General features: G+C 40.2%; 2 protein-coding genes and 1 pseudogene across 2 annotated transcripts; 1 reads left to right on the top strand and 2 right to left on the bottom strand.

The window, feature by feature from the left end:
• Positions 1–514: 514 nt before the first annotated feature.
• Positions 515–10,922, bottom strand: inavaa (innate immunity activator a). The gene is made up of 10 exons (XM_008296486.1): positions 10,843–10,922; positions 5,821–5,917; positions 4,763–4,896; positions 4,469–4,591; positions 4,129–4,363; positions 3,986–4,039; positions 3,559–3,784; positions 3,086–3,235; positions 1,756–2,452; positions 515–1,270 (listed from the first exon to the last, which is right to left on the bottom strand). Exons 2-10 carry the CDS (start codon positions 5,882–5,884, stop codon positions 1,178–1,180), a joined length of 1,776 nt encoding a protein of 591 aa, XP_008294708.1. The 5' UTR covers positions 5,885–5,917; positions 10,843–10,922; the 3' UTR covers positions 515–1,177.
• A 2,451-nt stretch (positions 10,923–13,373) lies between these two features.
• LOC103368386 (protein FAM107B) lies at positions 13,374–16,565 on the bottom strand. The gene is made up of 5 exons (XM_008296756.1): positions 16,542–16,565; positions 14,948–14,975; positions 14,009–14,114; positions 13,764–13,908; positions 13,374–13,475 (listed from the first exon to the last, which is right to left on the bottom strand). Exons 1-5 carry the CDS (start codon positions 16,563–16,565, stop codon positions 13,374–13,376), a joined length of 405 nt encoding a protein of 134 aa, XP_008294978.1.
• Positions 16,566–18,948: 2,383 nt separating this feature from the next.
• On the top strand, positions 18,949–24,086 carry LOC103368381 (structural maintenance of chromosomes protein 5-like; annotated as a pseudogene).
• The last annotated feature ends 3,644 nt before the right edge of the window (positions 24,087–27,730 follow it).

The raw sequence follows: 27,730 nt of genomic DNA, 5'->3' as shown, positions 1-27,730 counted from the left end.
GCTCCTCTCTGGATACTCTGCGACAGAGACACAAAGGCAAAGCGGCGTTATCGAGGAAAAAGGAAAAAAAGACGACAAATATCTACCAACGGATCTCTGTGGGAACGTAAGTAAAAACCGTCGTGTTTCTCAAAGCATGAAAGTGATGCCTGCAGTAATCAGATTGCTCTTTCCAGGAATGGATCCCTGAAGAGGAAACATCATCTGACTCACTGGATACATCGCTGTCGATGGGCGCTGCTCTGCACGTACCTGTTTGTGCTTTTCTTTGTCGTATCACTCACTTACTTCTTGTGGAAGCTTCACGATGGAGCACTTGAGCCATGATCTGGCCTTCTGTGATATACCGTTTTGATGGCACTTTGTCTAAATTCTGTTACTGTGCTGTGAACGACAAGTGTGTGCTGTCTGGACGGCTCTTTGTATACAAATATAAAATGTTTTGATGTAAGACTTCTGGTTGTTTGTCTTCTAAAAATCTTTTCTTTTAAGATAAGACTTCTGCAAACATCACTTTTAGACATAAGTTTTTAATATAAATATACAAAAAAAAAAAACTGGTACAATCACTTGGTTAGTAAGAAAACACCATACTGCAGTGAAAACATTCATCAAACCACCATTAGAGGCATCAGTGATTAATTATTAGGAGTTAATAGCAAATGTTAAATTCAGCTTACTTCACGTCATGGCGAGACAAATTTAACTATATATATAGTTCTTATAAAACATCAATGTGTGTTCAAAGGTGTAACAAAACTTTAGTTATAAGTCTCTATGTTATAAAGGGGACACTTAAAATAATAGATAAATATAGTATAACAATAAAAATTATATTAGGAATGGTGAAAACTACTGTAGGTGAATTTGAATGTGCAAAATGTGTTCCAGCCACAAAGAAAGTCTTGAAACAAACAGAAAGTTTATGATCCATATGACACATGTAGGATATTGTATTAGCTTCACTTCACCCCAGGTCTATTAGGAAAATACTTAAAATAAATAAAACTGGCATACCAACCTTACATAAAGTTTTAAATTAATTACAGATACAGGTACCGATAGGTCCACGTTTTCTGTATCGTGTCAACAAACGATCTCACAGAGAGTCCAAAGACTTAATAAATACAAAGATAAATAAGAGAGGAAACGACCCAACATGCTGCAGAGGTGTCAGCTACACCTGGCTCACGATTTCAGCGTCCTCGGCCACAAACCACTGGACTGGAGTCCCGTCTGCAGCTCTCTGGAGGATCAAATTACCCGAACCCTGAGAAAAAATGTCATGAAGTCAGCATTGTGCATTTCTGGACAGACGTGTACAGATATTATAGGTGGCATTAGTTGATTAGAGAATATTATTCATTTTCAGTCACTTCAGTCAGTAAAAATGCCCAAAACTTGATGGTTTCAGCTTCTCAGATCTGAAAATATGCAGTTTTTTTCTGTTAACGTTTATGTAAACGACATATTTCTGATTCTGATTCTTGTTTTGACCAAACAAGGATTATGGGAAATCATGATGGACATTTTTGTTCATGTTTTAAAAACAAAACAAATAATCAAAAAATAATGAATAATCCAGTCGATATAATTATAGTATGGTTTGTATAGTAATATAGTTTGCAGTCCTAATATATTCAAATAACAAAACTCTAACAAAGTTTAAATTACTCATGTCTAACCCACAATTTCGCTTGGCGTCTGAGTGTGTTAGCAGCTCGTGTTTTCTGTTGTATTATTATCAGTACTGACCTGTTTAAATGGAGGCATGTGAGGTGAAATGGGACTCGTAACACTCAGAAAACTCTGTTGTTCCCCACAACTTGGCCGCAACTTCTGCATCTGATTCCTCTGATGCCAGGACTTGAGCTCCTCCGACACGATCTCTCTGGGCATCAGCCTGATGGCGTGGTTCGGGTACTCTTTCAGCGAAGGGGTCCGCACCAGCCTGGTGTAAGGCGGAGGAGGTTTCAGGATGCTCCTCGAGGAAGACGCTCCCTCCTGCCACGGTCTTTGCTGAGGGCTGCGCGCCACAGGAGGGGAGGACAAGAAGCACTTGCCCAGGCCTGAGTCTTGCGGGGACAGGGGGCCGCTCTCTCCTGTGGTCCTAACATAGCCGGGGCTGGATGGAGACTGGCCGGCGTTCTTGTGTGGGATGTGGAAGCTGGAGAATCCTTTTTTCTGCGCTCCGAAGTGGAATCCATACGGTGGGGGGCAGAGCTTAGGGATCTCAGTGGGACCGTCCCTGCCAGGAGAGCTGATGTGGGAGGTGGATGAGTGCTCCGAGCTGCTGTCCTCAGAGCTGGACTGGCAAGGACGCAGGGGCGAGTACTCCGGAGAACGCACCATGAAGTCGGCCACACAGCGCCGCTGGGGCAGTCGGGTTCGCCCTCGACCTTTCTCTGAGTTGAGGCGCTCCATGTCAGCAGAGGGTTTTTTCTTGGGAAGTCTGAGAAGACAGATCATGTAGAATTGTAAAACAACGGTACAGATGTTCTAATGCCCTTTGATTTCTCTGTTAGTATACAGTCATCCTCAGATTTATTCATACTGTCCAATTAAAGAAGGAAAAAAACAGTTGTCACTGAAATAAGCTGAAATTGACAGGGGTAATAATAAAATAAATAAATAAACACACATATATATATACATATAATAAATCAATGAATGAATATGTGAATATGTGATTTAACAGAAATATTTAAAAAAAACAAACAAACAAAAACACACAAGCATGGTCCAATCTCTGTGAACTAATATTTTATTGAACAACCCTTTGAGCCAATTACGGTGATCAAGTCTTTTCTCTCTCGATCAGACTTCTGCACCTGTTGACAGGTATTTGGATTTTGGCCCACTGCTCATCAGCAAAGTGCTCTAATTTGTCTGGGAGAGTTTTTTTTTTTTTTTTTTAATTATTCTTTTCTACCACAATTTCACTAAATTATAATTTAGCAAATTTTTATTTATTATTACTTTTTTCAGTTTCTAGTTATTTGAGTGCCTGTTGTGAATTTTGCCTTTTCTTTAATAAAAGGGTATGAATACATTTGAGGACGACTGACATGATGTCTCTGCCTACCTAAAGGACTGGGAGTACTGTCGGCGTACGAGCAGCTCTGGAGTGGAGGGGGCGCTGGTAGAGTGGTTGTGACGCAGCGCTGAGTTCTTGACAAACTGAGTGAGAGGAATCCTGCTGCTCTCTGCAGACACCTGAGTTCCTGCTGGACTACTGCACAGAACAAACACAGAGGGAATGAAGTGAGATAATGCAACACGGCACTGCACGTAAATGTGGATTTTGACACCACTATAGATTTCACGTCAACTGAAAAACAAAAACATGCCAAACTAAAAAAGGTTCTCCCAAAGAAGGCTGAGAAATGTGTACATGGACAAGGATGCTGACATCAATTTGTAGCTGGTTCAGCACATCCATTTGATTATTTTTTCCAAACAGCTACAAGAACTTGAAATGATTTTCAGTAAAGTAAAACCTTGTAACCCAGTATTGTTGTACATCTGAAATATTGTAATCATATTTCAGGGTCCTACCTGGACCTGCTGCTGCAAGCTGACTGAGGCTTTGTGGTCTTCTGGTAAGGCTGGTCCAGACTGGACTCTTTCCATGGTGAGTTCTGGATGGGAGAGCGCTCATACTCCACACTGAGCTGGCTGGAGGACTGAGGGGACGACTGCAGGGACTCAGCTGACAGCTGGAGAGGGTCTGAATAGGAAGAGCCCAACACTGGGGGTGAGAGGGGGCTGGACAAGTCCACATCTATGGAGGGAGAGAGAGAACATCACATTATTTTTTTCCTTGAAGGTATTATTAATATAACTTTGCCTGCTCCAAAAAATATATGCTATCGAATACATCTGCAGCATGTAACCCTACTGCATATTAAAATGAAATACTGTTTTTAAGAGGCACTCACTAAACTATCAGAATTATAAATGTATGAATGTACTCCCAACTCACCATCATCCAGAGCCACCACATCAGAGAGGGAGCTGTCATCGGACATGCACAGATCTGCACACACAAATGAAACCTTTTTAGTTTCAATCAAACCCACTAAGTGTTACACAGATTGTCCTGCAGGGGGCAGCAGCGTCATTCACCTTTGTTTTGGCTGGCTGAGGAAGTGATGCAGGGTGAGTTGCACTCGCTCTTGATCCTGTGCTGGAACACAGCCTCCTGCAGATCCTTCACTTTCTTCTCCTCCCTTTTGCACTGCTGCAGCCGGCTCTTCTTCTGTGGTTTGCTGAGGTTCCCCTCGAGGGAGAGCTTGCGGGCCGCCTCACAGATCTGCCGCTGAAGAGCCAAGTCAGTTTCTAGCGCTTGCAGCTCTGAATCCTGCAATGAACACAGATTTTAGCAATTAGTTTCAGCTGATGAATCGTAGTTTCTTCTGTTCACTTGCTTTCTCTACGAGCAGTAAGCACAGATTGGGGCTCGTACCTGTTGATCCAGATGGATCAGACCTTCATCCAGCTTGAACGAAGCTCCGATTCTCCTCCGAACCCGAGGTGGCTGCTCATCTGGCATCAGAGGATAGTCTGAAGACAGTGTACCGGTCAGCTCCTGTTAAGACACAATTAAGGTGTTGATTACAAAAAAGGCAAAACTGTGACCATTACACACAGAATTCAGTCCTAACCTTTATTCAGCGCTTTAATAATGTGACTAAAAACTATAAGGATAGAATATAAAATAGAGGCCAATCGTGTATACTGTCATTCAGGAGGAACTTACTGCCTCCCTGATGCAGAGTTTTCGGAGCTCCAGCAGGCAGAGCTCCAGACGCTCCTCCAGAGACTGGTGCTTCAGCTTCAGGGCTCTGGTGTGGGTGGTCAGATCCTTCACTGGGGACGTGGGGCTGTCTGGACCTGCAGTGAATACACAGAAGATCAGGCTTTCCTTATCTGCTTCTGGATCAGTCATTTAACTACTCTGTATATGTACAAGTGATGCTGTATTTTTCTGTCTGCATCACATGGTGTCATGTGGCATAACACTGCGTATCCGTTGTGAGTGGAATAGGTCAGTGTGTCTTGATCTCATTCTATTTGTTCTGTCCATGGAGTTACATTTGGAAAGGCAAAATATGCCAGCTAGCGGTTTTTAATTGTTAAGCCATTTGTTCAGGATTTCTTCAGAGATCATTCTGACTGTTCAACATGTGCTATATGTAAGTGAGCCATTAATGAGTTTTGTTTTGAGTAAAGTTAAACATTTTCAATTTTTTAAAAAATATTTTAATTTTAGTACTATAGCACTCAAAACACATCAGTATTTGTGTACATGTTGGCTCATGAAGGACAACAAATTCTACTGCAGATATATCAAAGATGCTGTATTAAGCATATTTATAAAGTTGGAGTTCCCAGTTGAACTTACTTAAATATGTAAAGTTTTGTTTACATTTCATGCTGTGCTGCATTATACAATGGTCATGTTGCTTTTTCCAGATAAAGTAATCATTTAAGAATAATTGATTATTCTGTAAAATAGCTGATAAATTAATCGATAAAAAAACAATCACTAGTGGTAGTGCTAGTTCTGATGTGTGTTGATGTAAAAAAAAAAAAAAAAGAATAAATAAAATGCTGTGGATCGACATATGTTTATCTGAATCTTTTTTTAAACTCAAACAATAATGTCAGTATCTGACTGAAACTCCAGCCAGTTACGCTACAGTTTGTTATATTATTGCGCTTAGTGATTCTGCACAACTAATGTGCACATGAAGTATGTAGAAATCAGATGGTGCATTGATAATCCATTAGATACCACTTTAGTCTTGTCCTCACCAGAGTGCAAGATGATCCCACTGTCGGTGTCACTGATCTCCTCTTTACTCTCGATGGCCGTCATCTTGATTATGTGCTCTGGAGTTTCTGCAAATATCTGCAGTAAAAAGAAAAGTTTATTTAGATTAGTACAATCAGAGGGCTCACTTTTAAGAATATATATTCTCCTGTTGTTTTCCCTTGTTTTCCGTCCACATGGCTTCATTCACTCTCACTCCGCTGCTTCACTTAACAAAAGTGAATGACTGGCGGGTGTTCTTTTTACACACTTATCCATGCAGCTCTCCTCCTCCCACCTCCTCCTCCTCCTCCACCTCCCTCCCATGCTCCATCACAATAGAGGCAGACCCCCACGGTTGACTCGGCACATGTGCGGGGGTTAATCTGAATCGCGGTGCCATGGCGACGGGGCACGGCGCGGCTGGCTTGGGGAGCGTGTCGCCATGAGGCGTGTCAGAGGGCGTTTAAAGAGCCCAGACCCCGAAAAAGAAAGCAGATGGCAGCGGGAATTACCCCACTCATGGACTGCACCTGTTCCCCCCTGTGCACCCCTCCCTCGGCTCCTATTCAACCAGTGTCCAGAAAACCCTCTGGGGGCTTTGAAGTGGAAGAATGTCTCAATGCTGGGCTTGTCCACGCAGCATCAGATCACAAGGTCCCTGCTGACTCTCCTGTGCAATGCTGCCCATTTCACTAACACACTTTCGCGAACAGGCGAGCACAATTCATGTTTACGGCCCCGCTCTGTCTCATTGTTGCTCTCCAGGAAACATGTGGCCGATAGTAAACAAAAACGAGCAGCAGAGTGGAACGACGGCAAGAAGAGAAAGAAACAAAGACACTAACTAATTGGAGATAACATTAGAAGATGAGAAATCAGGCCAGGAGTCTGCATGTGACTTTTTGGGGGGAATCAGCTTAGGGTGAGAGAGAGCTTTCAGTTTTTAGGTCAGTTCATATATTTTGAACCTCACGTGTTTGGCCTAACCCTAGACTCTGACTAAAAAGGCCAGATAATCACAAGAAGCACCGTTATGGTCACTAACACGATTAAAGGATATCATTAGCCTGCCTTCCTTCAATGCCACACATTCATGAAAGCAAAGCCCACAAACATGATGACTCTCAGAACAGCCTCTGTATTAATCTGCTGTAAACAAACTCATGTGTTAAGTAAATAAGATGTTATTAATAAGGAATAACTCTGGGAAGTAAGATGACACGAATATAGACACCACATGAAAGAATGTGTTGATAAGGCTTCAGTGTATAATCCTCAGCTCCTGTCTCAGCTGCTGTGTTTGGAGATCGGTATCAGGCCTTTTCCTGTAGGGACGAGGAAGACACAGAGCGCTGACAGGATATTATTGTGTATCCAATACGACTCACCCATTCACCACGGCAACTCATGTGAACTGACAGAGCTATAAGCAGCCAGCAGCACAATGAGGCACAGCGAGGCAGCTCGAGTCAGTAAAACAACACTGCAACAAAGGCTCTGTATCCACCAACTGGCCTCAATAATCTGCTGCGGGTGCAATATCTGCTGACAACTCGGCTAGTCTCGAGCAGCGTTGTTGGGCCAATATTGAGACAAGGCTGCAGTGAGAGGTGGAGAACGGAACAGTGCTGAGTTCTCAGTGTGCAAGGTCGAGGCCTGCTGTACTCTCAGACACATGGCTCCATGCTGCAGCAATCTAAAACTAAAGACGTCAACAGGAATCCGGCCTGGTAATCAGAGACAGGCAGAGTAATGTGGGATTTACCCACTTACACCCCATAACTGTCTGAAGACTTTCACAAGAGTCTGTGGTCGGAGGTCTAGGCTGAGTGGGTGGGTGGGTGAGTGGGTGGGTGAGTTTGGGTAAAACTCTCACTTGAAGTTTGCAGCTTATTGCCAAAATGCTGATGTCGTTTGTCATAGCTTTCATAAGACGCTGGAGTCGTGGGAGTGTTGAAATTGTACTATTATGGAGAAAAACAACAGTAGAAGTCCATTTCCTGCTGCTGATAGCACAGTCTCCACTGCAGACTTGATAGATGTAGTCATAACATCTTAATTGAGGGGAGTGTGTGATCACTGCTAATGACGACGACCTAGTAATGTGTTGGAGATGACCGTTCCACTCATCCTCGCTGTTCACTGGACTGTGACAGCGTAACATCTACGGAAGTTGATGTTTATGGCAAGAGATCATGATGTGGATTTACTGTCTCCCAGACTTCCCCCACCACCCTTTCCCATGAGCCTTTGGAGCTGCGTACTCCTGGATTGCCGCCACCACCACCGTGCTCATTACCACTGTGGTCGGCCCTGGAATTACCGACAGGGACCAGCCTCGGCAAGGAAACAGTGAGGGTTGCCTGAAACCAGACCGAGGCCTGTTCGAACCCTGTAATTAAGATTCTCCTCTGAATGCTGATACTATGGAAGAAACCAAACGACTTTACAGCATGCCTTATTTCAGAGTCTGATGGAAAGCCAAAATCCATTCAGCAAAACGGATCCACTCTATACGCAGTATGGGCTGCTGGAAGAAAAGTGCATCGATGTGGGGGAGCAGCAGGAGAACAAAAAAAACATTAAGTGTAGTATTACAAAGCATGTCACTGGAGTGAGATCTTAAGAAGCAGTGCTGAGCTTGGAAACTCCACAGACAACAGCACAATGCAGGACAGGAGGCTGCGTTAGCATAAAGTTCAAAAGCCATAGTGGTGAGCAGCCTGCATCCAAGATTCAAACACTGTTAGTCTCTTTAAAGGGCCAACATTCATTCAGATTAACACGGTTAACTAGTGCAGGGGTCTTAGTTTTCCAACAAAGACAATGCAGGAGTAATAAGCACCATGCCGGCCTGCTTGCAGTCACTGGAGGCCATATGCTGGCCAGACACAGCAGCTCAGTTACAGCCCAGTGACAGCGTAAACACAGAGGGCAAGAAGAGATGCTCCATTGTTCTCCTGAGGCCGAGGGGCTGACTGGGGATCACGACACCTTGTCCCTCTGAGTCATCATTTCTGAGGCCGCTGAATGGGCACTGATGGTCAGCTCAGGCCATTTGCAGGATGTGGTTACAGCTTGTCACCCTCAAGTGCCCACCATTCACAAAAGATCTGGGGGACTGAAGGGGCAAAACAACACAGAGGTGCTGTGTTCGGCACCACAGTAACACTTCATGTCTGTCAACATGTGGGCTGCTGTAGATTATGTTTATTCTGCGGCTGAGGACACAAACAGTCCTACAGTGTAGTTTCTCTGTGAGTGCAACAGAGCAAATGATTAAACTGTATTTAGGCTGAATGCACTCTTCCAACACAGCTGTATTTTTACTCATTAATTGCAATTACTGGCATCTCACTCTCTGGTTAAATAGACAAATAAAGTGTGCATTTACAGCTAAAGCATCAAAATTAAAGGCACACATAATGCAGAATGGTCTCTATTACATTAAATTACACTGTTATAGAAATACTAATGATGCATTTACATGTAAGAAGCAATTAATTGTTATACTTGCTTGATGTGGAGCCACACTTAACTAGATTCTACACTACCGGGCAACTTAATCTGAATACATTATATTTTATGTATGTTTTGCATTGAACATTTTGATCTAATAGGTAACTAGTAGCTCTGGTGGACAATTAAATGTAGGAAAGGAAAGCGGCAATATTTCCATCTGATCGAAGGTGGAGTAAAATCACAAAAGAGCAGAAAGTGGAAGAAAAACTGCAAATGCCTCATGACCGTAGTTAAGTACACAACTTGAGTGTGCTCAGTGACTGAATATGATAGAACATTTATCACAATGATGTTTCTTGTAGGTGTTTTGGTATTTGATGATTATACATGATGGAAATGGCCTATTTAGTTTGAAAACTCTGAAGTTAGCTTGAGATTCTGCAGTTAAGGGGAACGTTAAGGGTAACTTAAGTTGCATTGAAGACATTAGACCAGATTCGGATGTAAACCCACTCTTTACAAAGTGGTTAGATCTGAGCTATATTGTTCTAAAGAGGCTCAATACTCTTTAAAGCCCAGTATGTGTTTTGTGATGCTTTTGTGATATTTGTGTAAATGCAAAATAAGGAGATCTCACTGCTTTCTTTTTGCATGTAAATCACATTAGATCAGGTCCTGGTCAGAACCAACAATATATAGACTGGTCAGATCTGGATTAATAGAATACAGGTTTTACAAATCAGAAACTGTTTTTAAAAGATTCTTTAGCGTCGTCTAGATCTGACCAGTCTATACATGGTGGTTTTTGATCTGGACTTGGTCTTATGTAGGCTGCATGCAAAGAAAAGCAGGGGCATCTTACTTTTTTGCATTTTCACAAATAGAATAAAGGCTTTGCATATTAGAAACTGCGCTTTAGCTTCTCTGTTGTAATCTAACCCAGATCTGACCACTCTAAATATTGCTGATTGAGATCTGGACTTGATCTAATGTGGTCTGCATGCAAAACAGCAATGAAAGTCTATAGCTTCATTTTTTTTTTTTTTTACAAATAGAATAAAAGTTGCACAACTCACAAACTGTGTTTTAAAGACTCTTTAGCTTTTCTGTCATATTCTAATCCAAATTTGACCACTCTAAATATTGTAGATTTAGATCTGGACCTGATCTGCTGTGGTCTGCATGCAAAAAAGCATTAAATTATCCCTGTTCAGCCGTTCTAGAAAATGCAACTAAAGTTTTACGAAATTTAAAGTGGGTTCCATGCGGTATTTAGGGTTTGCCTACGATTTCTAAAACGGTTTTGCATCATATCACTGTGTTTAAAAAAAAAGCAGAGACTCGCTTAGTTGGGTTTCCCATTAACTTTCCCCTTAACTGCAGAATCTGAAGCTAACTTCAGCGTCGTTTCAGTTTAGCTAACTATTCTGTAACATTTCCTCAAAGTTTAACGACTTAAAACAACATCTATCCTACTTCAACTGTTTGTACCAACGTTTCTGCTTCTTCCCTGTCTGTTGTATTACACTGTTAACCTACAGAAACTGGTTTGTACCGACCTTGTAGTGAGCTCAGCTCCTCTACAGCATCTTCTCTGAGGCAGCAGTTCAGACTTTCTCTGGTCAGATGTGAGAGCAGCGCTTTGGACATCTGTTTAGGAGCGGCTCCACTTTCTCCATCCAAGGGGAGGAGCCTTGTTGGATTTTGCTGTAATATTTATTTGAAAACAAATTCTCTTTTCTAGTTTTAGTTATATGTACTTGATAATGTATTTATGTCATATAGTCGACCAAAATATATTTGTTTTGATATTACCGGGAAAGGTATTTTTTTGGGTCACAGACTCCACCCCCAGACTCTGTTTAAATGGTTTGTTCCGACGCTACAGAGTTTCCAGACACGCTCTGCGTATTGACACAGCACGCGACCCACTGAGGGGCTTTTAAATTGAAGAGAGGCACAAAAGAAGAATAGCTGGAGGCAGAGACAAGTTTTAGTTAAGGAGGAAAAAAAAAAAAAAAACACAGGACAGCTGGCAAGTAAGTGTTAGTGAACAAGACCACACTCACCTTCCACTGCCATGATGGTAGAAAAACACTGTGACCAAGATGTGATAAGCAGGCCAATGTAAAGTACATTAAATTAAAACATAACTACATTGGAGAGACAAATGCACTTTTGATTTCATGTTAGTTTTACATTAGAAGACTTTCTTCCATGAGTGGCCATGTTTAACCTGCTTTTGTAGGAGGATTTGACATTTAACTAGTTTATTTTTTGGATTATTTTAAATTTTTGATAATTTTTTGGATTATTTTTTAATTTTGATTACTTTGTTTGTACAGTACTAGTGGAGTGATGAAAATTAACTACTATATCTGTTTAAATACTGTACAAATGTGATGTGTTTCATTTTTTTTTCTATTTTATGTAATGTCATACTCCTACTCCACTTCATTTATCTGACAGCTGTAGTTACTAATACTCAGATTTTATATATGTATATATAAAACATGAGATGAGTTTGTAAAATGTTGACCAGCGATCAATCTGTGCTACAGTGTTAATATAGGATTAAGAAAATCTAACATATGAGGCGTTAAAATGCTTCTTATGTGGTACTGCATCAGTAATAATAATCCAATTATATTATATTACTACCACACAGAAACTATAACTTTATAAGCTATTTTATAGGTACTTATATAAGGATATTGAAAATGCCTCCATTTTTGGAAATTCTGAATAATTCTTCCATCTTGACTATGTGTTGCACTTGCAGACTGTATTTGTGAAAGACACTCTGCTAAAATACATTAAATGTAATTCTGAAACAACAAACAGGCTACTTTTATTTTCCTTCAGCCGGTGGCTTCCGTGACTTTCCCAAATGGCTCCAGTCCCTTTACCAGACCCTTGGGTATTCCTAGCCTATATAACCTGAAAAGCCTCCTCCAGATGGCCTGTGCTTTCTCCTCTCGTCCCGTGATGGAATGAAAAGATCAGCTAATTAAACAAAGTCCCATATCCATGTGAAAGAACCGTGAGAGTCCTCAGGGGGAAGAGCGGCATGCAAATCAACCCCACAATGCTTTGAATTGTGTCCAGCACACCAACACATCACTGCAAACCATAAAGCCTTTATTTCCACATGCACACAGACACACTGAGAATCGAGAGTCATGACAGAAACAGATAAACAAACATGTACATTTGTAATGCCGGGGGATTTTTTATTGATACAAAACAGTTCTGTTGAAAAATGTTTCTGTTTGCAATCGCATAAAGTAAAGAATCAGGCTGAACTGATGTGGCCCTTTCATGGAACAAACTGTTTCGTGCTCATTTAATCGAGGCAGAAGCATGGGGATGCTGGTTTAAAACATGAAATAGTATGACTATAAAAAACATTTTAAAAAAACCATCAGAATAGTTTGAGCTTTTTCTCAACCAATATCCATCCATCCATCCATCCATCCATTATCTGTACACCGCTTAATCCTCACTAGGGTCGCGGGGGGCTGGAGCCTATCCCAGCTGACTTAGGGCGAAGGCAGGGGACACCCTGGACAGGTCACCAGTCTATCGCAGGGCTACACTTATCAATCACCAATTAACCTCAACATGTTTTTGGACTGTGTGGGAGGAAGCCGGAGAACCCGGAGAGAACCCACGCTGCACAGGGAGAACATGCAAACTCCATGCAGAAAGATCCCGGGCGTCTTCAACGGGACGGAAACCTTCTTGCTGCGAGGCAACGATGCTAACCACCGAGCCACCTTATAGCCCTCAACCAATATCAATCCATATAATTCTGAATAAAAAATGAGAAATGTCCCTCTTTCATCAGAAACTGAACTGCAATTAAGATTTAAGAAACTATTTCTAAATATAAATAATGTATTTGCCTTGTAAGCAGGATTCCTTCAAGTCTGATGTTTCAAAATGTAATGTAATTTTCAAAAATGCAGTGTACTAAGAAAATGTGAAAATGTGTGTGTTTTTAATGTACAGCTCAGTCGACAGTGAACATACAGATTTTGGGCCATTATGGTGAGAAGCTCCAGGGGCTGATGGGAGCCTTTGGGCCTCACTGTTCAAATGTTTGTGTTCGCCTCAGGTTGTCCTTCACACGCACAAACTCTGGGATCTTCTGCTCGTTCTCCCGCTGCCTGATCTCCTCCTGCTCATACTGAAAAAAACACATCAGGAAATCAACTCTAAGCCAGTCAGCAACACCCACAGTTCACCCTAGCAACATTTCCATCTCTAAATTTGACAAAGAACAAGTCTAAATGCTGTTCAGGAATGTTTATTTGACCTTCAAAGACCTCAGCTGGATAAAATTTTGAGAATATGTGGCCATAAACATGGATCCTCTTCAAATTATGTCAAACCTTTATGTTAACTCCAACAGTAAGGTCTGTGTTTGGAGCAAATATGTATTTGTACTTTATTGATCTGGTCATGTGAATCTGACCTCTTGGAGTTTCTGTTGCCTCTTCCTGAGCTCCGTCTCCAGATCTGAGGGCCGCCGTCGTGCCATCTCCTCCTCTTTGTGCAGCTCCAGCCTGCGCTGCTCCAACACTCGCTTCAGCTCCGGTTTCTCTTCCAGCAGCAAACCTCTGCACAGTCATAGTCACAGTTACACAAACCACCTGACCCGCTCTGTTTTAACTGCTGACGACATTAAGACCAAACTGTGGAGATGTTTTCTGTGTTTACCGTTTGTGGCTGAGCATCAGCTCACGGTGCAGGTTCTGGTAGCTCGGTGTCTCTGCTGAGGAGCCATTCAATTTCTTGGGATGAGTAATCTCATCACTGCTGCAGTCTGTTGTAGAGTGATGGGATAGAGGCAGGTCAACAACAGAGCTCTCTGACTTACCCGAATAAGCTCATATGATGATTTAATTCCTCAGATCTGATGAATTACTACTAAAATACCTAAATTGATATTTTTGAAATAGATAAATAGAAAAATGTTTGACTTTGCACAACCACTAACCATTAAATGACAACTGAGTGTTTAGACTATTGATTTGAGCTATCAAGGTTTTGGGTTACATTACCACAGTAGTTATTTTTTAAAATAGTTTTTATTGATATTATTTCATCATTATTATTATTATTATTATTATTATTATTATATTAATATCTATCGTATTGTTTTAAAATCTTTTATATAGTTTATATATATTTATTGCTTTTATATTTTTAAATATATTTATATTTTCTTTATACATTTTTAAAAATTTATTTGAAGAGAAATAAAAAATGTGTATCAAACAAGAGCTTGGGTATTAAGAGGTTGGTAATAATTTTAAAAAATAAATACGATAATCCCAGAAACACTGTAGATTTCATTGTAAACAAGAAAATCACAGCATTCATTCAGCAACACTGAAATATAATGTTATGGAAGCAGCTTTGTTTTTTTGTTTCATCTAATTCTATCAAACTATTTCTAATGTAACAATCAGATATTTAAATGATGGATCAATTTATCATTCAAGCAGATTCTTTGATTTAATTAACAGATAATTTAATTCATTTCATGACACTTCCATTAAATGAATATTTTAATCAACCACCATCTGAATGTGTGCTTTTTTAAACTTTAGAATGTATTTCTGTTTTTCATTCATTGATTGTGTTTTAAGTTACCTTTTTTGTGATGTCCATATCCCGGTTTCTGTGAAATTTGATAGATAAACAGAAGAATATATAACCTGTTAGTAATAACACAAGCAAACTGCTTCACAGCCACTAGCTGAGCCAAACCATGGTAATGTCAATGTACTGAGACAGGTTTGTCAAAACACCTTTATTTTGATCGTCCCCTGCCTCCTGCACAGCGAGTATAATTAGATAAAGGCTATAAAAGAAGACTGTGCCTGCTGTGCTGCTTAAGCAGGTGAGCTGTGTTTAACAAAGGTGACGTAACAGCTCGGTCAGAGAGGCTGTAATGTTGGACTGGCCTGAAGATGAAAAAAATGAATGTAATTCTGCTGGTAATGAAAAAGAAAATAATGCAACTATTTGAATTAACTTCATTCAAAACCCGATGGGATGAAACTTGGCTCCACGTGCTTGTAACACAACCAGACACCTGTGCCACACCCACTGAAACCAGATAACCAGGAGGCAAGGATCACAGTGAGCAGGCAGCAGATGGTAGATGTTGTTGTGGTTGCTCTGAGCAGCCTGTTGCAGACAAAGTCACGCCAGCTGATAAGTTTCTGTCAAAAACTGTCCTACAGCTCTGATCCTCAAGCTCTGCGTTTGAGATTGTGCTTTTTGTTCCTATCACGGACATTAAGCCTCCAGATCCTGCCTCTCCTTGGGCCCCCTGCAGGGAGGCTGAGCTGGGAAGTAGCTTGGCAGGTGTCTGACCTGATGGAAGCCATTGTTCCTGTCAAGGCCTGCAGGTCTGCGATGGATTACAGCAAAATCACTCCACCTGATTTCAGAACTCCTCAGCCCTGCCAACATAGACACTCATGTTCTTGCAAGCTGACTCTCTTACGAAGCACTCAGATAATAGTCAACAGTATTATACACACTGGATTTCAGTGTCTGACATAAGGTATAACATGGTTTCTTTTTTGGCCTCATTAATCAATGTATTGTTGTTACATGAACATTTTCAACTTCAAAATACTACTTTAAGAAGAAAATCCTAATCCTAACTCCTCAGCCTTGTTTTTCGAGCAGAAATTATCCTCGTCCTAAGATGACCCTCTTATGTAATTATTTTGATCATGTTAAAACCTGACTACCCGAAAAATTCGAACAATGTTTTCACATTACAATAGTGCTATTTTACAGGTGTACATGCACCATGTGGCCCCATCAATTCTTGGAAATTACATGGGTTATTCAAAAATAGACAATACATCTTGCATTTAATATCCCTGAATAATAATAAAAATCTTTAATGACAATACACACTTTACTAACTGAAGCAATTTCACACAACAGACTGCATGGGACTCTAATAAAAATCAGATTTTATAATGTTGACAGTATCGTGTAAGAAGGCATGAATTTATATCTTTAGTCACAGTTAAGTAATATAAAGAAGTACATAAAGTCTCCAGACAGAAATGAAAACTAACCTGATTGTAAACTTTCTGATGCTACACTTACAGCCTGTCCAAAAGTCAACTAAACTTCTGACAGATGGCCACCACACTAGACACTGACCTGCCCCTCATCAGACAGCAACAATAGCAATAACCAACCTGCCAAAACTCACCTTTTTTGCAGCTGACCCCTCCATGGCAGGACGGTGGAGGTCCGCTGTCTCTGTCCAGTCACAGTTTCCCTGTTTTAATCCATCGTTTCAAGAATCACACGTCTTCACTCAGCCTGTCTGTCGTCTGTTTTTTTGCATCTGAGGCCAACATGTTGTTGTTGACGAGGGTTTCGCAGACTCAATGTGCCGCCTAGCAGTGGTCAATAGTGGTAGTAGACACCCAAATCTTATTACGCCATTCAAGATTACCTCACAACCCCCCATGATGCACAGGACAGTGGATTAGTTAATCACCGCCGACACGAATGCAGCTTAAAGCCAAACCAGCACGGCACTATTGCCATGAAGCCAATCAATACTAACAGAGGCTCCAGCAACAAAGACTTTCCTGCAAACCAACACTGTTAATAGTGTGAAGCAGTCAGATTTTTCCCTCTAAGCTCATTGCTTCTTACTGCTAGGGGCTTACAGTATACTTGTAGCAGTCAGTTGCAGTATATGTCTATGTGTTTGCTACTATTTTAAGTAATTGTGTGATTCTTTACACAAATATAGAGTTGATGTGTTGATAATTAACATTTATTTAAAAAAAAAAAAAAAAGGACTCCTCAAAGGTCACGCTGCGTTTGTAGCTTGGTTTCTGTGGTTTCTGAGCAACACTCGACTCCCAACTCACAGTGACATGACCCTCATTTATGTCTTTGTTAATCTGAAATGACAATACAGATAAACATTTAAATGATATAATGTATATAGGATGTCCAGCCGAGGTTAAGGTTTGGAGGCCCATTCACTGGTTAGCCCTTCAAAACAACTAAAGAAATAAAAACAGACTGTCAGACTGTTTGTGTTTATGCACCATACAAGAATCTTGATGACTAAAAATAGGAGATAAAATTTATATATATATTTATATATATATAAGTTCTGATAAAACAATTTATTTGGGTACACATTAGTTTACAATTTTGCCATAAAATCTATTATTCCTTTAAGATTAAAAAAAAAGAAAAAAAAAGATTATTAATCCTATGTTTGATCAGTGAATCTCTGTGTCAGTGATTTTTCACTGATTTTGAATGTTATGTGAAACCTGTCTCTGACACTGAGTGCAGAATATTATAAACATGGCCTGTGGTATAGTTTCATTGTAATGTCACCTCGTTGTGGGGTTTCACTACATTTCTAGTACATTTAGAGTGAATTGGGGTAAGATGTGGCCCTGAGGTAAGAAGCCACCCTCCACATTTTTCCCCTCCTGGCCTCCTGACCACTAGATAAAGCCATTTCTCATTTTAAAATTCAAAAGAAGTGGTTCTGAGGTTAGTTGATGTAACATTTTGAGAGCACAAAATAAGCTTCTGCAATTTCTTAGTTTATTTATAAAGTTTTATCCTGTTTTATTTATTGTTTATTTATTTATTTATAGACGTACTTAAATGTAAAAGTGCAATTTCTTCATTCATTGCAGGAAATATGATGTAAAACGAAGAAATAAGTTGTGTGTTTTGGCCACATGGGGTCGACATACTTTCGCTGTCTGCTTTTAATGTCCCATGATTCCTTGCGGCTTTTTGCTTTAAAGCGGACCCGGAAGAGGTTTGTCCCTCAGATTGAATGGCTGATGTGTGTGCTGCGTGTGTGTGTGATTGTTTGGGACTGTTTGAGTGAGTGAATGTGGGTGTTTGTGTGCGTGTTTCTTTATAAAACCTACACAGTGATCTTATTTGATCTGCTCAGAGTTTAGCTCCGCTCTGATCAGAAATGATAGGAAAACCGCTCTCGAGCCTCCGCGGCGATGAGCAGCTGGCGAGATTGAACCTTCGGGGCCTCCACGCTTCGTGCTGTGGTCAGAGGTGATGAATTGATCAGATATACTAGTTCTGGGTGAGTTTGGGTTCATCTCAAACCTCACTGTGGACAATGAGTAAAGGAGCGATTCTGATCTTACCACAGCCGAGAAGCAGCAGGAGCCCTGGACGGAGATATCTGCTCAGTTTAAACCGTGTTACTGTTTAGCACTGCGATTTTTTTTAGGGGGTCGTTTCCCCTCATTACTGAGTAAATACCAAACTGTCCCCCCAGGTATACCGTAGACGATTTCTCCTCCTTTTTTGAAGCTCGTCGATGGATATGTCGGTTGTTTTTTTTCAACTAGTTTTCAAAAGTGTTTCCTTTTGTTCAGGAAAATTTAAATGCAAGACACCCCCTCCCAGTTGAACACTTGGTTGCGCCCAAGACGTAACTGACTTGCCATCAGCTTCTCTGTCCAGTGTTCATTTCAGGTATAAGATGGGGACAATCCAAGGCAAAGTTGCCCTCATATTTTTTTAATTGTCATCTTGGAAACAACTTGTAACGTTGCGCATATAGTGACAATAAAGAGACCATATTCACACCAGTGTTCATGGTCCTACAAGTGAGTACACAAACAATCAAAATAGCAAAAATCTGGAACCTTGGCTTGCAACACATCAAATTCTGCTGATGTTAGAGACTCAAAAAGTTTGTGAATTTTCCACCCAAAAAATGTTTTTTAACAAGGAAATTTGAATAAATCCATACATAAACATGTGCACACATTTTCTTGGACCCCAGTAGTACCTGTATTAGATTAAATCTGTAGTTTTTTTCCCTATTGTTTAGGGCAATTTATTTATTTTTTAAAAATTCTGTTGTAGCTATTTAATCATGTGGATCTGCTGGAACCAATTTTGTCTTTGTGTCCTCAGCTGAAAAATGTAAGTGTGAGACAACCCCTCCTAGCTATAGACTTGGTTGTGCCCACAAGGTAACTGTGAACAAAGAGCAGTTTGGGCCTTTTCAGAGGAGGCTGAACCTTCAGGGCTGCATTTATAGTCGTTGTAGGACAGATAAAATGACGAGCATTTATTAACTCCATAGGGGAGCTAGCAGTTATTACATAACAAACTGACATGTCAGTCAGAATACAGCTATTGTTGTGACTCGGGTGGATCTGAAACGCGTCAGATTAATGTCTGAGAAAATAATGTGGTTCAGGTTTTGTTGAATGTAATTCAGGATTTTGCAGAAACTTTAATACATTTACTGAAGCCCTGTTTGATTCTTTTCTTTGACTTAAATAGCTGCCGTAGCAGACAGACATTATGAGTGAATCTTTAACATGGGAGTGATGTGCATAGTAATTTCTTCAGGTGATGAAATAGGTACATTGTTTGATGAGGATGTCAGCAGTTGTTTTTAGGAAATAAATACTTAGTTTTAATGTTTGTTATTATAGTTAAAAGTAAAGAAGTATTGTATTTTTGTGTATTTCTTGTGTTTGATTATTTTAGGGTAACCCTTATGTTGGTTGGCCTGTGGGGCTGATTAGGGGCTGCCTACAAAAAAGCTGGCAGTTGAGGGAGCACAAGAAGAGAGGGAAGGAGCGCTACAATATATGCCACCAGCTAACCGCCTGGCTTTGTTTTTTTTTTTTTGCTTTGCTATTTGTGTCTCATTTTTGTAATGTGTCGGTGAATAAACACCCAGTTGGTCTGCAGCTTATCTCGCCTCAAGTGTCCTGCTTTATCCAACCGCAAAACGGTCATCCTAACAGTCAGTTTAGTCAATTTTAGTGTTTTATCAGAGAATCTGTAAAAATAGGCACACTTAATAGAAATGGTATTTGCTGTGTGAAATGACACCTTAATTCTTAAAGACATAATATTTTACAATGCTGTAGAAGATTTTTTTTTTTTTTTTTTAAGGCAAGCTGGCCCACTTCTCTTTTAAAATACAGCAGGGTTAAAAAATAAAAATGTCCATATGTGCTTAATATACACTGGAAGACACATGATGAGAGCTTCTCCATCTTGAAACTGCAGTGTGATGACAGCCTCCGAAACATGGATTCACTTTTGGGCTTTCAGATGTGACAAACCTGGATCGGAGAGGGACTTTAAATACCTCCCTTGTACTCTTTCAGAACCTACGATTACTCTGAGGTGCATCCTGGACCAAATCTGAACAGGATTTTCGGAGCCAATAGAACTGGCAGGTCTAGCTTTTGTGTGAGCCATCTGTCTGGGTTTGGCTGGAAAAACTGCAGTTCTGGGCAGAGGTGACCGTGTAATCAGCAGAAGAACACAGCCACTGCTTGATGTGCTCCTTTGGTGGATTTTTCATTCCAAATGAGCAGCGAGTAAAGTTAAAGGAGTGATTTAAGGTCAACAGATAGGACAGTATGAAACTGATGATATGCGTGCTGTTGTATAATTTGGCCTCTATGTTAAATGGGTCTAACATAAAAGTTTTACTGAGACTAAACTAAGTTATGTAAAATATATTGCACACAGTCAGTTTACTAATGCAAAGTTTTATATATAAAAAGTGTTGCATGTTTTCACAAATTCCTGAAGAATCTGTTTGGAGGTAAAGCATTAACCCATATTCCAGCTTAAAATTTTCTGAATTCTTTATATCTGATTGTATGTTCAAAGTAAGATCCATGAGGAGAATAATCAGTCGCTCTGGATGCTGAAACACTGCAACCAGAAAACAATGGTGGAGGAGGTCACAGCTCTTTGTACCAAAGTCAACAACCTTAAGTTTCTACCTCAGTTGTGTTCATGTCACTGCAATAAAAACTGTACAGAAGAAGAGTAATAGCTGCAGAAATATACTGTGGAGTTCCTCGCTGTTTTCCTTTCTTTTATGTTGTTGTGGCTGGTTTTTCCCTACAGAAAAAAATTTGCCAAGGTGTCCGAAATCAAGCTGCTGGAGGCGACTGAGAAGTCAGTGGGACAACCAGAAATGTCCGAGTACCACTGGGAGCTGAAAAACTTCTGCAACAAAGAACAAGAAAAGGGGAAAATGTAAAGTTTCTATATGAAAATACTTTATTCATCCCAGAAGGGAAATTCAATGAATTTCAATGAATTCAAAAAATTCAATTATATGCAGCAGGTCATGAGTTGCAGCTTCTCGAAGTTTTTTAAAAAATATTTATTTATGTCACATTCAATCATTGGCATTGAATTACACAGGTAAGACAATTTGACATGGAAAAATGTTCATGTTCATGTTTTGTTTTTTTGTTTTTTAAAAAGAATACATTTTCTACACCTTACTACAAAGAAATTACAACCAAGTCACACCTTTTTTTCTCTCTTTTTTAATATGTGCTTAAATGAACATCTCATCCATGATCCCTTCTAAGCTGTTTGTCAGTCATCACTTGATAATTTTTAACAAAGCAAATAACGCTTGTACTATAATTTTAAAGGATGTAAAAGCTGCTTTATTGTCAGACTTTTTACATTTCTCTGCTTTGTTGTTGGTTTGTTTCTCTGTAGAACATTGTGAAAGAGAGGCCATGTTTCCTGGAAAGAACCGAGCAGAGGAATGAGAGGAACAAACATGATGTTAATCGTTACTAAAAGAAGACGCATCTGGACATGATTGAGCTGCTTAAGAAGAAGAAACTACGAGTGGTGAATGGTCGAGATTAAACAATGTGTACGAGAGAGAAATAAACAGAGCATGCCGTCAGAGAGAAACTGAATTCTTTGGACTGTTTGCTCTGTTTCTGCTTCCCTGTGGCAGCAGGAATATAAGACCACCCGTATGGAGCTGGAGGGTGTGAAGACGGAGCATAAAGAGGCCGAAAAGCAGCTTTTTGCCCTGAGGCAGGCTGATGCGCTCATGCTGAGGACAATCCAGCTGATTGACAACCAGCTGCAGCCCACTGAGGCGCACATAAAGGCAAAGGTGACAAAGCAAAAGGTATTACTCTCTGATAGGTCCACAGTATGATAGCTGGGTCTTCAAGAGCCCTTACTATGCTTTTTTTGTTCTTACCCTTTATTTGAGTGTGTTAAACATTAAATTAATCACAGAGCAGGGAACATAGTTGTGTAAGGGCCGTTATTATGTGTCAAAATGCACATATAACAAAGTCAAAATGTTAATAATCCAAAAGAGTTAAATCATATACTTCATTGTTGCCCTGTTGCACATGAGAAGCCAATGAAAGCTGAAAGTCAAACCACAAGTCGCTGCACTCTAAACTGTCACTGCATATTGAATAGCACTGCAATAGCAGAACAAAAACAAAGCAGTTAACAAAAATTAAGGGACTTTGTTGGCCTTCAAAGACACACCACCAGGTCGTTCATCCACAGGTCATGGAAGGCTAGGCGGATGAACTAAAGTGAACAAATCGTACAAACAAATCCAAAAAGGACAGCAGTCAACAGTATTAACATGTTGAGAAATCACTGCTGTGTGGATATCTCACCTAGCATCTTCTCTGACCTCCCATAGAAAAGAGTCACCGCCCCACTTATCGAACTTATTCTATCATTTCAGCAGCAGAGAACCACCACGTGCCACATATTGTTGCTTATTGTGCACGTAAACGGTTCGCAAACTTACAAAGACCGCCCCAAAGGGAGTTATTTTCTCCCGCAGAAAACAATGCTTCTGTCCCGAATGAAACACCTTGTTTAAAGTCCAGGCTTCTCCTCTGTTGCTTGTCTATGTCACCATGTTACAGGTTTTCATAGCAGCTAGTTTGACCACATTATCAAAGAATGAACAGCAGCCACACGGTCAACAGTATTTCATCTCTAGCCACGTCTATGGGGGTTACATCTCTCTGCTTCTTCTCATCCATCTGTCATTACTGTATGTAACCAGCAATTTATTATTTAATTGGACCAGCTGACCAATCACAGCAGACTTGACTGTTCTCATGGGGAGCCTTAAAGAGACAGGAGCTAAACGGACCATTTCAAACAAGGGTTGGGAGGCGGTGCTGCAGCAATGTATGAGAAAAATATAGTGTTTTCTGAACATTAAAGCATGTAAACATATTCTAAAAAAACCCAAACATAAAATTCTAAACTTGTAAATGTATTAGAATATGGGCTCTTTAAAGAAGACATAGGTAGTGAAGGGTACGTTTGTATTTTTTGTGAGAAGTGTGTTGACTTTTTGGTAGTAAAATAAGTGCATAATACATTTTAAGTAAATGTGAAGCTGTTTAATTCTACTATTAATTTAACTACTAATAACTTTTAGAAAGTGGTTGAAAAAAAAGAGACTGTGGGTCATAAAGTGCAAACAGAAACAAAATGATTTGGATTGAAAACAAAGAGAGGTGAAACTGAGGAAAAGTTTGCAGCTGCCAAAGATGATAATTCATCATCCACATACATTCCTAGTTTTGCATCAAGTACATCTGAAATGCTTATATGACACAATCACATCCTACATGGTTACTGTTCATTTTGGCTTTATTGCAGCATAAAGCAGATTTGCTCTACAGCTGTGGCCTGTTCATAATGAATGGTAGCTCTACCCACTCTTCTCCACAGATTGATGATATGAAACAAACGCTGAGACTGAAGCAGATGGAGGAAGAAGACCTCCAGAAGTGAGTCAGCAACACCAGATGAATCATCGATGACTCAACAGCAGAACTGCAAAAGCTGGCGACGAACCAGACGTGACCCCATGGATCAATCAGTCGATCTGAGGCGCCTCCAGGAGGAGAGAGGTTTAAGGAGAGAAGGCTGAGCTGTGCTGGGAGAAGAACAACCTCTCTGTTTAAAAGTGAGTGTGTTCACACACAGGGTTCTCTGAACAAGTTTCCTTCAACAAAGATCTCATTTTTAGTCATTAACAGTTCAGACTTTTCACTACTGAAGGCCATGATAGATGACAAATTCACAGAATGCAGAATGTGGTAGATAATATTTATAAGAAGTGTATTGCAAGCTTAATGATTTGAACATGATGAAGAGGAGAAGCTGCAAAGACACAAACACACGCTGCCCTCCAGTGGCTCAGGCAGAACAAACACCTATTTGGTGAACCATCAGTGAGCCCTTAATGCTGATGGTAATACCTTAGCATTTATAAACCATGCATAGATAGTCAATAAATGGTTTCTAACACTCTATAGTTGAATAATTAGCTGATATTGGTGAGTGCTCATGATTTTCAGCAACCATAATTCTTCTTTGTTTGTATAAACTGAAGCTGATGATTTATCTATAACACATCTGTAGTGATATAAACATGTCTTCCTACAGGTTGTAGGCACTGACAAGTGTCGTAACTTAAAAAACACTTACAGTATGTTGTAATCCTTTTAGTAAATGTTGTAAAAGCTGAACACAGGGGTTAAAAAGTGTTACCACGCAGAGTACATTTCCAAATAGCAGGATAGGAGTTCAGTGCAAAGGGTCCAGATTGGTTTTCTTCATTCTGTTCTGTTTGATTTTTACAAAATGCCAGAAATATATTCCACAGATCAATGTGAGGTGGCATCGCTTTGCTGTAGAGAGCCACATCTCATTCCGTGACCTGTGGGTGTTTGTGTTTCAGAGCAAAGATGACAAAAAAAGGTTCACGATTGAAGTCAGAGTGGTGCACACTATGATTTTTACCTTCTATACATAGTTACAATCCCAAATGCAAACTTTAGTTCAATCTTTTCTGAACCTTTTCTCTTTTCTGCTCCAGAGGAGTTGTGTTCTAGACAACTGTTTTTATGTTTCATATGGACTTTTTTCCTCACCTTTTTTTTTTTTTGCTGACATCTTCCCCTGTGGGCTACAAGGTGGAGAAGTGGTTAGCACTGTTGCCTCGCAGCAAGAAGGTTGCAGGTTCGCGTCCCGGTGAGGACACCCGGGATCTTTTCATGTGGAGTCTCCATGTTCTCCCCGTGCAGCGTGGGTTCTCTCCGGGTTCTCCAGCTTCCTCCCACAGTCCAAAAACATGTTGAGGTTAATTGGTGATTCTAAATTGTCTGTAGGTGTGAATGTGAGTGTGCTTGGTTGTCTGTCTCTAAGTGTAGCCCTGTGATAGACTGGTGACCTGTCCAGGGTGTCCCCTGCCTTCACCCTGAGTCAGCTGGGATAGACTCCACCCCCCCGCAACCCGAGTGAGGATTAAGCTTTGAATAGATAATGGATGGATGGCTCTTCCTCTGCCTCTGTGAGATGCTTGACGCCCCTGATAAGGTGATGATTTACCTCAGTACTGGGTGGGCAATCATCCATCCAAAGCCGTAATCATAACGATATGTTCCTCTTCTCAGATTATTCAGCTTCTGAAAACAGAACAACAGAAAATTAGGGAGGTGAAACTGACTCCTCTGTGTGTGTCAGTGAGGCAGGTAAAGCCACTGCTGAGATAGAAATGATATAAGCTCATATATTTAGATTTGTCAGTAAATTGCATTCTTTGATTTAATTTCAAAGTAATTAAATACATTTCTGAATCTTGTCCATATGTGGAGTAAGTGAAATCTCACCACTGTACATTTTTCTCCTGATGTGTCCAGGCTGGATCTCTACGCAAAAAGAATTCATAATTCATGAAGTGTTTTTTGAGTTGGAAAAACATCTATGGTGACCTTCATTCGTCTGTCCAGTTTTTTAAGACACTGCCTCAATGAAAAGAAGAGAAGTTCACCTTAAATTCACTCTATAGAGTTCCTTTTACTGCCACAATATAAGCACCAGTAACTCTGCAGTGCACCGCTCCTGGTCCCTCAACGTCACTGTGGATGCTGAGGACAAACAGCAGTAGATGAAGGTGAGAACAGAAATATAAATAAAGTTGGCAGAACAGCCCAAAACCTTTTCTTCAACTTTAACATTTATAAAACTGGTTTCTGGCTGTAGCTTGAGACATTTAATTTTGTTGCGTTTATATTGTGTAGACAAGACGAGAGTTTAATTGTTAATCTTAATTGCGTGAGTCCAAGAAACATTGATGAACGGATTAAGGCCCTGCAGAAGGAAGCTGCAGCACCGCATCGCTGTGACAATGAACTGTGGGCGCAGAAGAAACATCTCCTTGAACTAAAGAGTAAAAAGAGACAAAAAAGAATCAGTACTAAACAGGATAGACAGGCCTGCCTTTAAAAGTCAAAAAAGGTTTATTCTGTGTAATATGTTTGCATACAACTTAATTAGAAAATCAACTCTTTAAAAAGGCCTTAATTAGTTAATTTAACAAGTGATCAGACTCTCTCTTTCCCTGTTTAGTCTGAGATAAATGGAGCAGAGCGCTATTGACCTGAAGAAGGTTAAAGAGGAAACTGAGGAGAAAATTGCTGCTGTCAGTTTCCAGAAGGTGACTGTGTTCAAATGAAGGTATGGATCAGTGAACTCATAACCAAGAAGCTGTGTATGACCGCCGCTGTGGAACGACGACATTTCAAATCGCCCAATAGTCTGCTCTGTTCTCTATTTTACCGTCTCTGCATCAAGCTCTGCTCTGTGTTTTCAGTCTGTTTCTCACTTTATCACACTTTATAGCAAACATTTATCACACTTTTATGGTATGTTGATAATAGATTTGTACAGGTATAACTTCTCCCTGCCAGGTTTCAGTACTTTCCATGTGCCACTGCGGCAAAAATCCATCCGGCCATCTGGTGCAGAGGAAGGTACGGCTGACAGAACAATGCAAACGCCTGTTGAAGAGAGCAAACATGATCGATGGGACGCAGCCTGATGAGTCAATACTTCATTACAGTATAAATATCTGAATAAGAGAAACAAGTCTGGAGGATATTATCCTTGTAATACACTCTAAAAGCTGCCACCGAGGCCTTTTGGGTGTAAAATATTAATATTGGCTTTTTGTTAATACACATCTTCAGCAAACTGCCCGACAGGCTGGATCAGATGAAGGCCATGCTGAATGAGGAGCTTTTTCTCCTGCCTCAGGGAAACTGTAAAAGCACATGAGGATAAGATTTACATTTGAATTCAAAGAGTATAACTTTATAAATCTAATTCCTAGGAACTGCATACATTTTGAGCCAACCTTCTCTAATAGCAATGTAAAATTAAAAGACTGCTATTTTATTGCTGGAACTGGAAATGTCTGTAAAAATCATATAAAGTGTCAGTGAAGAAGTCATAAATTTAAAATGGTGGATTATGCTGCTTTAGTTATGAAAAAGACATTTTATAACTACCTCATTAGTTCTAGCAAGACATTGTGATCAGACCTTACTCATTAATTACTATATTGCTTAGTATTACTCATGGTTAGCAATATATTTAGATGACTTTCTTACTGTCCTCAGAATGTAAATATTAGTTGTATTAGGTGTCTTGTTTTTGATGGTTGCTCGTGAGTCCAACAGCAGAAGGGTGATTATATTAGAACTGTGATTGTTTTCATTCCCTTTGTGG

The sequence above is a fragment of the Stegastes partitus genome, unplaced genomic scaffold, assembly GCF_000690725.1.
Source record: "Stegastes partitus isolate 25-593 unplaced genomic scaffold, Stegastes_partitus-1.0.2 Scaffold24, whole genome shotgun sequence".
In the NCBI taxonomy this organism is placed as follows: domain Eukaryota; kingdom Metazoa; phylum Chordata; class Actinopteri; family Pomacentridae; genus Stegastes; species Stegastes partitus.
The sequence above is the reverse complement of the archived record's forward strand: the minus strand, read 5'-3'. Positions and strand labels throughout refer to the sequence as shown.